This window comes from Peromyscus eremicus, chromosome 4 (assembly GCF_949786415.1).
Source record: "Peromyscus eremicus chromosome 4, PerEre_H2_v1, whole genome shotgun sequence".
NCBI classification, from domain to species: Eukaryota; Metazoa; Chordata; class Mammalia; order Rodentia; family Cricetidae; genus Peromyscus; species Peromyscus eremicus.
This window is the reverse complement of record NC_081419.1, coordinates 79,415,288-79,427,916: the sequence shown is the minus strand read 5'-3', so window position 1 is coordinate 79,427,916 and position 12,629 is coordinate 79,415,288. Positions and strand designations below refer to the sequence as shown.

General features: G+C 36.5%; 1 protein-coding gene across 1 annotated transcript in view; it reads right to left on the bottom strand.

Moving 5' to 3' along the window:
• Cstf3 (cleavage stimulation factor subunit 3) overlaps positions 1–12,629 on the bottom strand; it is an 84,505-nt gene that overhangs the window by 60,480 nt on the left and 11,396 nt on the right. The window contains exons 2-3 of the mRNA XM_059261036.1: positions 6,926–7,027; positions 6,712–6,807 (exon numbers count right to left, since the gene is read on the bottom strand). Of these exons, the coding sequence (XP_059117019.1) occupies positions 6,712–6,807; positions 6,926–7,027 (198 nt within the window). The remainder of the gene's footprint in view (positions 1–6,711; positions 6,808–6,925; positions 7,028–12,629) is intronic.

Here is a 12,629-nt window from a genome sequence, read left to right as displayed (position 1 = left end):
ACCCCCATAACACATTATTTCAAAAACACATTTCAACTTTTGTGTTTGACATGGATGTTTTAAGAACTATTATTGATTAACACTCCAAACAGGAAAATTTCCTTTGGAAGTCACAGGCATACAAAATGGAAACCTACCCCCATTAAGCTTCTCTGGGCCTAAGAAAAGCGGGTTGTTTTTTTTTTTTTTTTAAACAAGGTGTAGTCAAGGCAAATATTCACTATTGTTGTTCAGATGGGGGAGCATGCATAGACTTCAATCTATTATATTAACCAACTTCTTTCCTGCTAGGAATTTTCTAAGAGAAAAACAGTTCAGTAATAAGCTAATGCATTGTTTTCCACATTCACTGAGAATGTAGCTTATCTGGGTAGAGGGAACTATGCCAGCACTTGAGAAGCTGAAGCAGGGCTGTTCTGAGTTTAAGACCAGCTGGGGTGGCAGTGATACTGTCTAAAATAGACCAGGGCCAGTGAGACACTAGTGTAAAATTGCTTGGCACACAAACATGGCAACCTGAGTTTAATCCCTGAAACCCACAGTGAAGGAAGAGAATCAACTCTCAAGTTTTTGACCGCTGCTGCTGTGGCATTCACACAATAATTAAAAAACAAACTAATCCACCTCAGTGTGGTAGAATATTCCTGTAATTCCAGCTGTTGGGAGTAGAACTAGGGAAATGAATGAAGAATTTAAGGTCATTCTTTGCTACAAAGCTAAGCATGAAGCCAGCCTGAATTAAATCACATCCTGTCTCAAAAAAATGTAAACAAACAAAATAAGCAACAAAACAAAACCTACCCACCAAAAAAACCACAAAGTAGAATTAAAAAAATTAATATTTACTTTTCTTAGTGTGGAAGTCATTGTGGAGCTTGGAGTTGGTTTTCTTTTTTCCACGTGAGGACCTGGGATTGAACTCAAGTTGTCAAGCTTGTGTGTGAGTGCCTGTATCCTACTAGCCCAAAGTTTAGCTTTTAAAAAGATACATTCGCTTTGCAGAGGGCCACACACACACACACACAAAGATACATTCAAAACATGGTGGTACATGCCTGTAATTCCAGCATCCAAGAGTCTGAGATATGTCTTCAAGGGGGAAAAATAGGGAAGAGGTGGGGAATTCCATGGGCCTTTTTCTAAAAAATAAAGTCAACTGCCAAGTGTTCAGTGTCAAGGACCCTGAAGTCTTTTCTGTGCTGAAAATATTTCTATTCCCAACTATGGAATTTGAGTAGAGTATTGTGAAGCATTTGAACATTTTTGTTTACTCATGGATAACATATTGGAGTATATTTTCACCTCTTGGGATGGGAGAAACTCATATGCCAAAATTACCCTCTCAAGGTCAATAAATAAATAAATAAAGCCACACACTTTGGTTCCCAGGACCCACAGGGCAGCTCACAAACACCTCTAGTTCCATCTCCAGGGAGTATGATCATTTCTTCTGACCTCTGTGGACACCAGGCAAAACATTCATAACACATACATCTAAATATTTTTAAAAATATTAAAGATTAATTTTATTTTTATTGTATGTATGCGTGTCTGTTTGGGGATATGTGCCCCTGAGTGCAGTTGCTGCTGTAGTCCACAAGAGCTCCTTTGATCCTCTGGGACTGGTGTTACAGCAGTTGTGAGCCTCCTGATGTGCGGACAACCAACTCCTCTATTAGAGCAGTATTTGGTATGAACTACTGAGCCATCTCAAAGCCCTATCCTCTATGACCTTAATGTCTATAGTTGTAACAAGCTAAAAAAAATAAGTACTTTTATTCCATAAAGGTGGCTAAAACACTATCTTCGGGAAAACTTCAAACTGCATGATCAAATTCTCCCAATTGATTTTAGAATGTACATACATCATACATCTTTTTAGTCCTTTCATACATTTTCAGATTCCTTTTTGAGTTTTTGGCACAGGTCTCTCTCACTGTAGCCCAGACTGAGGTGGAAATCACTAGTAAGTAGCACAGGCTGGCCTGGAGTATGTGAGAACAAATCTTCTTCAGCCTCTCAACTATGATTACAGTTATGAGCCACCACCCAGCACTATAATTTTGCTTTACAGTTGAGAAATCTAGGACTGATGAGATGGCTCAAGGGGTAAACTTGCTTGCCTTGCCACCAAGTTTGACAATCTGAGCCTGATTCCTGGTTCCTACATGGTACAAAGAGAGGAACTGTCCAATGACCTCCACAGGCAAGAGACAGCACAAGTGTGAGCATGCATACACACAAATAAATGAATATGAAATTAAAGTTGAGAAATTTAAAGAACTTTAGTTAGAGTACTTTACCTAAAAACAAAGCCAAAAAGATTGACCAAATGTCAAAAGAAAAGAATAAATTTCCTAGAAGATATAAACTATAGGTTTTACTTAAAGAAACTTTAGAAACAGCTGTCTTTTGCGAATAATATGAAATGCCTTGGATCACAAGAGAGAAAAAACTATAGACTACTACTAATAGTAACAATACTTAAGTGTCAGTGCTACACAAATGGGGGGGAGAAAGTACTTCAATAAAATTTAAAAATAATTTACTATTTGTAATAGTATGAAAATATAAAAAGTACAAAAATACTTCTTTCATGTATAAAACAGTACTATAATTATCCAAAGCAGCTGTGGTTGTGGTTGCAAGTAGTTCCTATTATTTTCTCTATATTTATGCATTTAAGAAACAGGAGATTAAGAAGAAGAGTTTTAGAATAAAATCTGAATAATCACACAGACATAGACCAACATTTATTACAAACAGGAAAAGTAGATCTAAGAAGAGTACAGATTTTTCAATAAAGGGCTATAAAGCTGAAATATAGAAATTACCACAGTCTACATAATTTTATCTGTCTGTTAAAATTACATTGCTCAATATGTACAAAACATTGTAATACAGTAATTTAAACTGCTATGTGAAGGCATTAAAACAGAATCAAGAATGGAGAAGTTTATTCAATTTAAGTCACTCATGTTCCATCTTGAGTTCACTTCAGTTTTCCAAGTAAGGTTATTTTGAGGAAAGTAAAAAATTATAATTTACAACCTACTATTTATAAGGAAAGAAAAAACAAGTATAGAGCAAAGAATTCATGTTTAAATTTTTAAATGAAAAGCCATCAACTCTCTACATGCTTTATTAAATCGCAGTTTTCACAAACAGCAAGGTGCATCACTGCTGTTACCAGCAGCATAACTTCTTCCTCCTTCAGCTACCCATGAGAACATCCTTCCGTTCGCAAAGTCTTATGAATGTGGATCAATTCAAGACAAATTACTTGGAATAATAAAATATTGTACCTTACATGTTGTCAGTGTTCACCTAATTATGTGAAAAGCTACAGAAACCACAAAGAGAGAGAGAAATTTAGGGGAATATAGCAAAATGGTGTAATGTTCCTCAATTCCATGGTAACTTAGTGACCCATTAAATCCCTGGGAAAAATAGCTCTGTAGAGAGAGCTGAGGTTGATAATGGCTAGAATCCCCTAAAATATTAAACAAGTAAAAGTTGTATTTGTTAAGCTAAAAAAAACTCCTAGAATTCACTTAAGATATTATATGAATTTAATAAAGCTGTAGATACACTAAAATTTTTTTTTACATAAAAACTAGGCAGTCAAATTTAGATACTGTTCCTGATAACACATTTATGTTATTGTTTGCTTTTCTTATTAAATCTTCTGGGGCAGAAGTTATGGAATTCAAGAAAAGCAATACATTTCAAGGTCTTGGGACAAAAAAATGATCTTAAATATAATATATTTATATATATTATGCTATATATATATAATATATATAATATATATATAATGCTAAGTATGTTGATCTAATTTTCAAATTTTATAAAAATACACAATTTGATTCTCAATGTCCATCCACTAGGAGAATATTACCTCCAATATTTTTAAACTGTAGCAAAAAAGAAAAACAAAACAGGAAAACAATAATCTAAGTAACAAATTAAAGGTCCCATTTTAAAGCATGTATTTCACACAGGTAAATTTACATAATGCTGTCACTGATAGGAGAAAAGCTAACTTTTTTCTAAATAATTGTTATACTTTTTTTGGGGGGGAGGGGGGTTTCAAGACAGGGTTTCTCTGTGTAGCTTTGTGCCTTTCCTGGAACTCACTCTGTAGCCCAGGCTGGCCTCGAACTCACAAAGATCCTCCTGCCTCTGCCTCCAGTGCTGGGATTAAAGGCGTGTGCCACCACCGTCCGGCTCATTTTTAATTCATATTTCCAATTAGAAAATAATTTTAAAAACTATTTTCTTTTGCTCCTTCTATATTGAAGCAGACTAGGCAGAATTTACAAGAAATTTCCTCAGGGAAGCATTTTCCCCCCTTACTTAAGATGTTTCTTCTAGTAGAAAAAAACCATATAATATATTTAGCTACACAATAGTTTAGCTGAATTAAACAAATGTAACATCGTAAATACCCCACCATGAAATACTGAGTTACAACAACGTATTAACAAAGCTTTATTTTCTTGAGTGTGCACAGACGATGTTATAAAACAGTTAGTATAGTATTATAAGTACTGTAAATAGGTTATATGTCTTCATAAAAAAATAAAGGTCACATCGAGTGACATGATCAAAGAAAATTTTAGCTTCTTGTGGGTCAAAAGATAAATGTGAAAATAAAAATTCAGAGTAAACCAGAAAAGAGAAAGACAGCTTAGGTGTGCATTTCTGAAACCAGCATTTAATTTAACATTGTAATTCCTAAACCAGAAATATAAAAAATTAAACACACATATTTGGTATCATTTTTTTCTCAATAGTTGTATACATATACATATTTCTATGTTTGTGTTTTATACATACATATATACATATTTGTGTGTGTGTGAGTGTAAAGTAGTTGCAAACATTACCACTAAACAAACCAGGCAACTCCTAACAGCTCTGAACTGTTATATGAAACAAATTTGTTATTTAAACAACTTTCAGGCCTCTGGAATAACACCTATTCTTTTGTACAATTCTTTTTTAGAATACAGTTTGTATCTTATACTTAGGGAGGAAACGGAGAGAAAAAAAAAAAGCAAGAAAACCCTTTTCTTGTGTTTATAATTACAGAATTAGAACCTCATTGCCAATTTCAGCTGAACTTAAAGTCAGTATCTGAATTTTGGAGAAAGATTTTCAGAACTCAGAAGGCACTACTTTGTTTTCCAAAAATAATTATCTTTCAATCATGTTTGTTTCTGATGAGTTTACATATAAACTATTGTGTTTGTAAAGTCAAACTAGAAAGTAAAAGGGGTGTAAGTGATCCTGGTTCTTTGTTTTATCAAGTTATAGGAAGCAGATTTGTCTTCAGCATACACGAGAAAGGTCTGTTTGAGTTTCAAGCCCATCTACCTTGATGACTTAAATATACAGAGGAACAGAATGATTCCAGAGGAGAGGTGATGAAACTTTAAAGATAAGGTTATGGGTCAAATTATCAGACTCCACATAAGTTACAATCTCATTCACACATACAAACACAAACATGCAAACCAAACACACACCACACACACACACACACACACACACACACACACACACACACACACACACTGACAAACACCCAATGTTCCTGTTATTGTCCAGTAATTTTCCTTCCCTCCAAAATAATACAATCTAAACTATAGCACAGATTCAATTGAGTACACTGTAGCCTCTGTTTAAATATGTTGCTGGTTGGGACTGTTCTGAGGATGCATCACAGGTGATACTGTGCTACAAAGTCTATTCAGTACCACTGATGTTTAGCCCTTTAAGAGGTTCAAAAGAGACCCACAGATCACCAAATTTCATTAACAGTTGAAGCCACAGAGTACTTATGTTGAGAATTTATATTATAAAATAAAATACTGCATAAGTAGAAAGAAATGGTTATCATTTTCAGCTTAATGTGGATATTCCAGCTATTTCCATCTCTCCCTTCCATCCCATTTAATTTATATTCTCTGATTACTCAGTGCCAATTGGCACATTAACATTTTATTGTAGATTTGACTGTTAATTCTAGTTTTAAGATTTTTTTTTTTTAAATCATAATCAAGAATGGGACCTTAAAGTAAACATGCTTGACTTCAAGACAAACAAAAAGGAAAAAGAAAATCAAAATATCATTGGGGTAAAATATGATTAAAAAGTTTGAGTCATATGAGCTTATTCCTATATAATGTAATCTTTATCATATGGCAAGATAACTTTAAATCACTGAAGTGCTTAAACTGACAAACCATGCATTTTTCATCAAATTAATGTGAAATAATTATTCCCCAAAATGTTTCATTTCACCATTTAAAATATTCTATTAAACTAAGCCAACATTTCTGTATTTTCGGATTAGTTTGTTATAGGAATAAAAGAAAATTGAGTTCTAAATAAATGACACAGGAGGCAATAAATTGACACATGACAAGTAAATAAAAGGCTAAAGCACTCCAACACCATTGAAACTGTTTTAATGTTGTTGCAACTCCAAAATGCAACAATCATCAGCTTGTGAACGACCCAAATTTCAAAAAGTCATTTTAATTACTCCTTCATACCTATTTTACAAATAAAGGCAGAGACATTTAAATCCTCCTTGTCCTGATTATACTACACTCCTAACTTCTTTTCTTTTCTAAAACTATAGTGTAAGTTGTAATTCCCACCAGATGCTATATAAGAAAAAATAAGTAAAATATTAACCTCTGCTTCAATGTACAGTTTCCAGAATCTGCCAGAACTGGGGAACTGGGCAACAAGGCGCTCGTAAGTCTTCCGTGCTTTGTCTATAGGTTGATTCTAAAATTGAAAACCAATAAACAGCATTTACAATGTTAGGACTATAAAAATATTACTGCAGAATCAAGTAGTGTGATTGGACCCATAGAGAAGGAAATGTAATCCTATATCACTAAACCTGTGCCTCTCGAATGAGAATGCTCCAAGCATCAAGGTCATATGGATTTTCTTCTAATTTCTTTTCCGCTTTCTTCACCTTCTCTGGGACATACTCAGCTGCCTGAAGGGGGAAAAAAATAACAAACTGAAGTTATTATTGTTTTAAAAAATCTCATGCCCAATTAAGTCAAGAACAACATGTCTATCTCTAGATCCAATGTCAACACAAAGTATTAGAACATCATTTTAAGAGGAAGGCATTATCTAGACTATGGGAAGTGCATACTTTATCACAAGTTATAGCTGGGCATGGTGGTACACGTCTTTAATCCCAGCACTGAAGAGGCAGACATGGGAGCATTTCTGAGGGACCAGCCTGGTCTACATAGCAAGTTCAAGAACAGCCACGACTGCATAAAAAGTGAGTGATCACTTTTCTTCAATAAAAATGGACTTTATTTGTATGTAAGATACTTCAAAGACACAATTTATAGTTTTTATACACAACATAATGAAAACTACATGAAAAAAGTAAGATGTAACTCTATTGTTAGTATCTGCCTAGCATGCATCAAGTCTCAGGTAATACACACACACACACACACACACACACCTTCTTAAAAGAACGGTGCTAGAGTGATCCCTTAGCAGTTAAGAGCACTTGCTGTTCTTCTAGAGGACCTGAGTTCAGTTCTTGGCATACAAGAACTCACTCTGTAGCCCAGGCTGGCCTCAAACTCAGAGATCTGCCTGCCTCTGCCTCCTGAGTGCTGGGATTAAAAGCATGCGCCACCACCGCCGGGCAAAGCTAATATATTTCTAAGAAAAAAAATCTACTTCTCCCAGGCAATTTTATTCTAGAGAGAAGACTTTCAGAACTTTCCTAGATTGGTGCTTGACTGAATTGTTTCTTAATAATTCATTTATAAAATGGGGGTGGTATCAGGTGTGGTGGCACATGCTTTTAAAACCGGGACTTTAATTCTGGCAGAGACAGGTGGATCTCTGAGTTCAAGGCCAGACTGGTCTATATAGTGAGTTTCACTACATCCAGAGCTACATACTGAGATCCTTTCTGAAAAAGGGGGGTGGTGATGGTAAGTGGGGTCTGATGGCACATACCTATGATCTCAGCTGTTAGGAGGTTGAGACAGGAAGTCCAGAGGTGTTGGGGAGGGGGATAAAACTTACTTAGTATGTCAGTATTTGTAGATTTTTTTTGAGTATCACTTTATTTTTCTTTTTTTGGGGGGGTTCAAGACAGGGTTTCTCTGTGTAGCCTTGGCTGTCTTAGAACTCACTTTGTAGCCCAGTCTGGCCTCAAACTCACAGAGATCTGCTTGCCTCTGCCTCCCGAGTGCTGAGATTAAAAAAAGGCGTGCACTGCCGGGCGGTGGTGGCGCACGCCTTTAATCCCAGCACTCGGGAGGCAGAGCCAGGTGGATCTCTGTGAGTTGGAGGCCAGCCTGGGCTACCAAGTGAATTCCAGGAGAGGCACAAAGCTACACAGAGAAACCCTGTCTTGGAAAAACCAAAAAAGTAAATAAATTAGCTTTAACCACTGAAAGATAGGAATTTATTTAAAAAGAATTTTTTTCTTTGTTTTTTTGAATCAGGGTTTCATTATGTAGTCAGGCTGACCTTGAATGCTAGTGAACCTCCTGCCTCAGCATCCAAAGCACTAGGATTACAGGTATGAGCCATCACACTTGCTCCAACACATTCTAAGACTGCTGCAATTTAAATTAAAATTATCCCTTACTAATCTATACAAGAGCTTTATGACTAGTGTAGGGAAATAAGAAAGAAAAGTTCACAAAAAAATGACTACCAGCCCCACTCACATACTAAACATCTAAAATTTGGTCATGTAAAAGATCAATACAGCAATGCATGGAAAAATATCAAATAATAAAAGTAGCATTTTATATCAGAATGGCGAATTTCCAGCAAATATAAATGTTATCAATTTTATCAAGGTAAAGCCAAATTCTCACTATTTTTCATTTACCAAAATAAAGATAAGAACTAGACAATATTCTGAGATGTATCTTAAGTTTTTCAAAAGCTTTTAAATAAAGTTAACTACCATTTAAAATTTTCAATTAACATATTTAAAAGTAACAGGCAGGCATGTGGCACATGCCTTTTAATCCAAGTACTCGGGATGAAGAGGCAGGAGGATCTTTGTAGGCTTTTGAGGCTAGCCTGGTCTACAGAGTGAATTCCAAACCAGCCAAGGATATACAGTTGGGTCCTATCTCCAAAGTGTGTGTGTGTGTGTGTGTGTGTGTGTGTGTGTGTGTGTGTGTAACAGATGAAAGGACAGTAGTAGCCACTAAGCTTACTAGCATAAAGCCCAGTAAATAAAAAAGGTCAAATAACTTTTTAGACACTCAAAAGAAATGAAATGTATCCCATGGGATAGAAATGAAATATTCTATAACTAATACTGATATTCTCAGTGTTGAGGTAAGGGGAAGCAGGTAGAAAACACTGACCAAAATTTAATATGAATATCTGACACTGAATATCATTTCTAACAACTTATTCTACTATACAAGAAAACAGCTACTGGCCTGCTGTGTAAGACTGGTAATAATTTAAATAGCCATGTTGGACAGAACCAGTTAAATTATGAAATTTGGAGTCATTGAAACAGTTAAGGTATTATAATTTCCCTAACAATGACTAAAATAAGACTGAAGACTGGCAGGAAGCACATATAAACCAAACAAACTTTTGGAGGGGCATGATGGCTCATACCTGCAAATGTCAAATAGTATTTAGGAGGCACAAAGATGATAATGAGTTCAAGGATAGCCTTGCTAAAGTAAAAACTTGTCTCAAAAACAAACAAACAAACAAACAAACAAGCAAGCAAGCAAGCAAGCAAGCAAAACCCCAAGGAGGTTGGAGAGATGGCTCAGCAGCTAAGATCAATAGTTGTTCTTTCAGAGGATCCAAGTTCCAGTCCTAGTACCTAGACCACATGGCTCCAAAATGCCTGGGGATCTGATAGTCTGTTCTGATCTCCCTGGAATCCCTCCCCAACATAAAATAAATTAATAAATTTGAAATAACCAGTTAAGTTTTGTCTGGAGGTATGTATAAAACAGTAATTACATCCTGGTGTAGTAGGACACACCTCTAATCCCAAACACTTGGGAAGCAGATCTCTGAGTTCCAGGCATCCAGAAGACCCTATCTGGGGCGTGGGGGTGAACAGGGAGCAAAAACAAAGAAGCCTGGGAAAAAATTAGAGCTCCTAAAATGACCTCAAATCATGGGTGAAAAACTGCTTAAGAGGTGGTTCAGTGGTCAGGAGGACTTGCAACTCCTGCCTGTGCTTCACTGAGTGTTGGGATTAAAGGCATGCACCACCGTCTGGCTTAAACTTTCTTTTTCAAATTACCCTGTTCACGGTGTTTTGTCAAGTAATACAAAAGTGTAAGGATGTTTAATTTTGTACTGTGAGAATTATTTAAAGTGTCTAATAGTTTATGAGAACTCAGCTAGAACTCAAGATCTTGACAGAAAATTAACCCCTCAAATTAAATCATTATATACTATAAAATATATAAAATAAGAAACTAAAAACACTAATATTTAGTCTACATATATGCAATGTAAACACTAAGAAGACTAAGGTAAGAGGATTGCCATGGACTCTGAGATTAGTCTGAGTTCCAGGTAAGACTGTTTCAAAATCAATTTTTCCGACCAAGCTTAATCCTAGCAACACACACACACACACACACACACACACACACACACACACGGGGTGGAGTGAGGGGGGAGCCATAAACAAAATGTTAAAAGATCAGAGATTAGTTTTAAAAAAGGAAGAAAAACACAATTTCATTAAAGCTTATAATTCTATACATAAACAACTATAGGAACAACAAGATCAACCATTGTAATTCTATTTTCCTCTGTCCAATGATGAAGTAAAATGTTTGTAAAGTAGTCCACATAGGTAATTCTCAACTGTATTAACAACGGAAGGTAAAAGACTTCAGTCTGTTGCTGAGGGGAGAGCTTGATGCCACTGCCAGGCCTTGAGTGTCCTGAATTCTTACTAGGTTGATGAAGATTCCACATGTAAATTATTTGAGGTTATCCTCATTGGTCCCATCCATAAAGCTATTAGTAGAAACCCTGACACTCAGTAATCACCAAACCAACACAGAGAGATTATCTGTGGGCTGACGATCTGCAGGAGCAAGAGCTGTAGCCAAGTTCCACCACTCTATTGGTGGTTCTCACACTGCAGCTGGGAGGAGGTACAGTACTCTTGAGCACAGTAACAGTGACTCTTGTGAAATTCATACCCAATAAACAATTTAGTGCAGTCAAACCAACCCCCAAAACCAACTACAATGGAAGCTATCCAAAATGATTACAACACATGCCTTTGCTTACTAGCTATGGCCACATTCAAATTCCACAACAAAAATCCTTTAATCACCAGTTATGAACCAGTAGGTAGTAGCCAAGCTACCTTTTTTTTTTTTTTTTTTGGAGACAGGGTTTCTCTGTGTGGCCCTGGTTGTCCTGAAACTTGATCTATAGACCAAGCTGGCCTTGAACTCAAAGATCCACCTGCCTCTGCCTCCCAATTGCTGGGATTAAAGGTATGTGCAACCACCACCCAACACCAACTAATCTTAAAATCAGAAAAAGACAACCAGACAGTGTGTGCCTCGTAGCTTAATTCCATATGAGATTTACAATATCATCTATGAAACACACTTGAAAGAAAACAAAAACACCTGAGGTGAATCTGGCCAAGCCTCAGATCCAATTAGTAGTTTGCAGAAATTACACTCTAGAACAGAGAAACATGCTAAAGTGCAATCAGCAAAATACAGCAAGAAAAAATTGTGGATTGTTTTTCTTGTTTTGCACCATCCAGCTAAGAGCATTCTTCTGTCACACTACAGAAGAAAGAAAAGCTCAAGTTTCCTAGAATATGAAAAAAAAAGAGACATGGTAGTGTAAATCTGGTTAAAAAGACTGTGACGAAGGTCACAGGCCTCAGTGAGGAAGCTACAATTATTTTGTTAAATGGCCATGATGTACCTGTCAAACTGCCTTCTATATAACTATGTTTATGCCCATATATTAGTGCTACTGCCAGGTTTGGTCAGAAAAGCTTCTGTTTGCAGTACGTAGCAGTTACTTATAGCAGACTCATGACTGGTCAAAGTGAGGAGAGTAAGTGACTATTGAATGCTCAGTTTTAAATTGGGACATCTACATCACCTTCCCCCCAAGGCTCACAGAACACCTCAGCAAAGGGAATGGAAAGGATTAAAAGACCAGTGGAAGGGGGTATGGTGCAGAAAGCTGCTTTCCTGGTAGGACATGGCCACTGCACCCTTGAACACACAGCAGCTGTGATTACCTGTATTAGACTTGTAAATGACTGGGTCCATAAACATGGGCTCACTAGGCCCCTTCTGGGCATCTACAGGCAGTTAATAGTTGCTGGGTCAGAAGGAGACATTTTCTTCAGTGGTATGACCACTGGTAAGACACCCATGCTCCTGAAAGTAACCCTAATGAAACTCACTGGGCCCCCTAGAGGGGGAGAGGGGAAGATAAAAAGTATAGAAGGGGTATTACATGTTCCAGAAGAGGATCAGGGGGAGGTGGGGGACATAAGAGGATAAAGGGGGCAAATATGATAAAAATACATTATATACACATATGGAAAT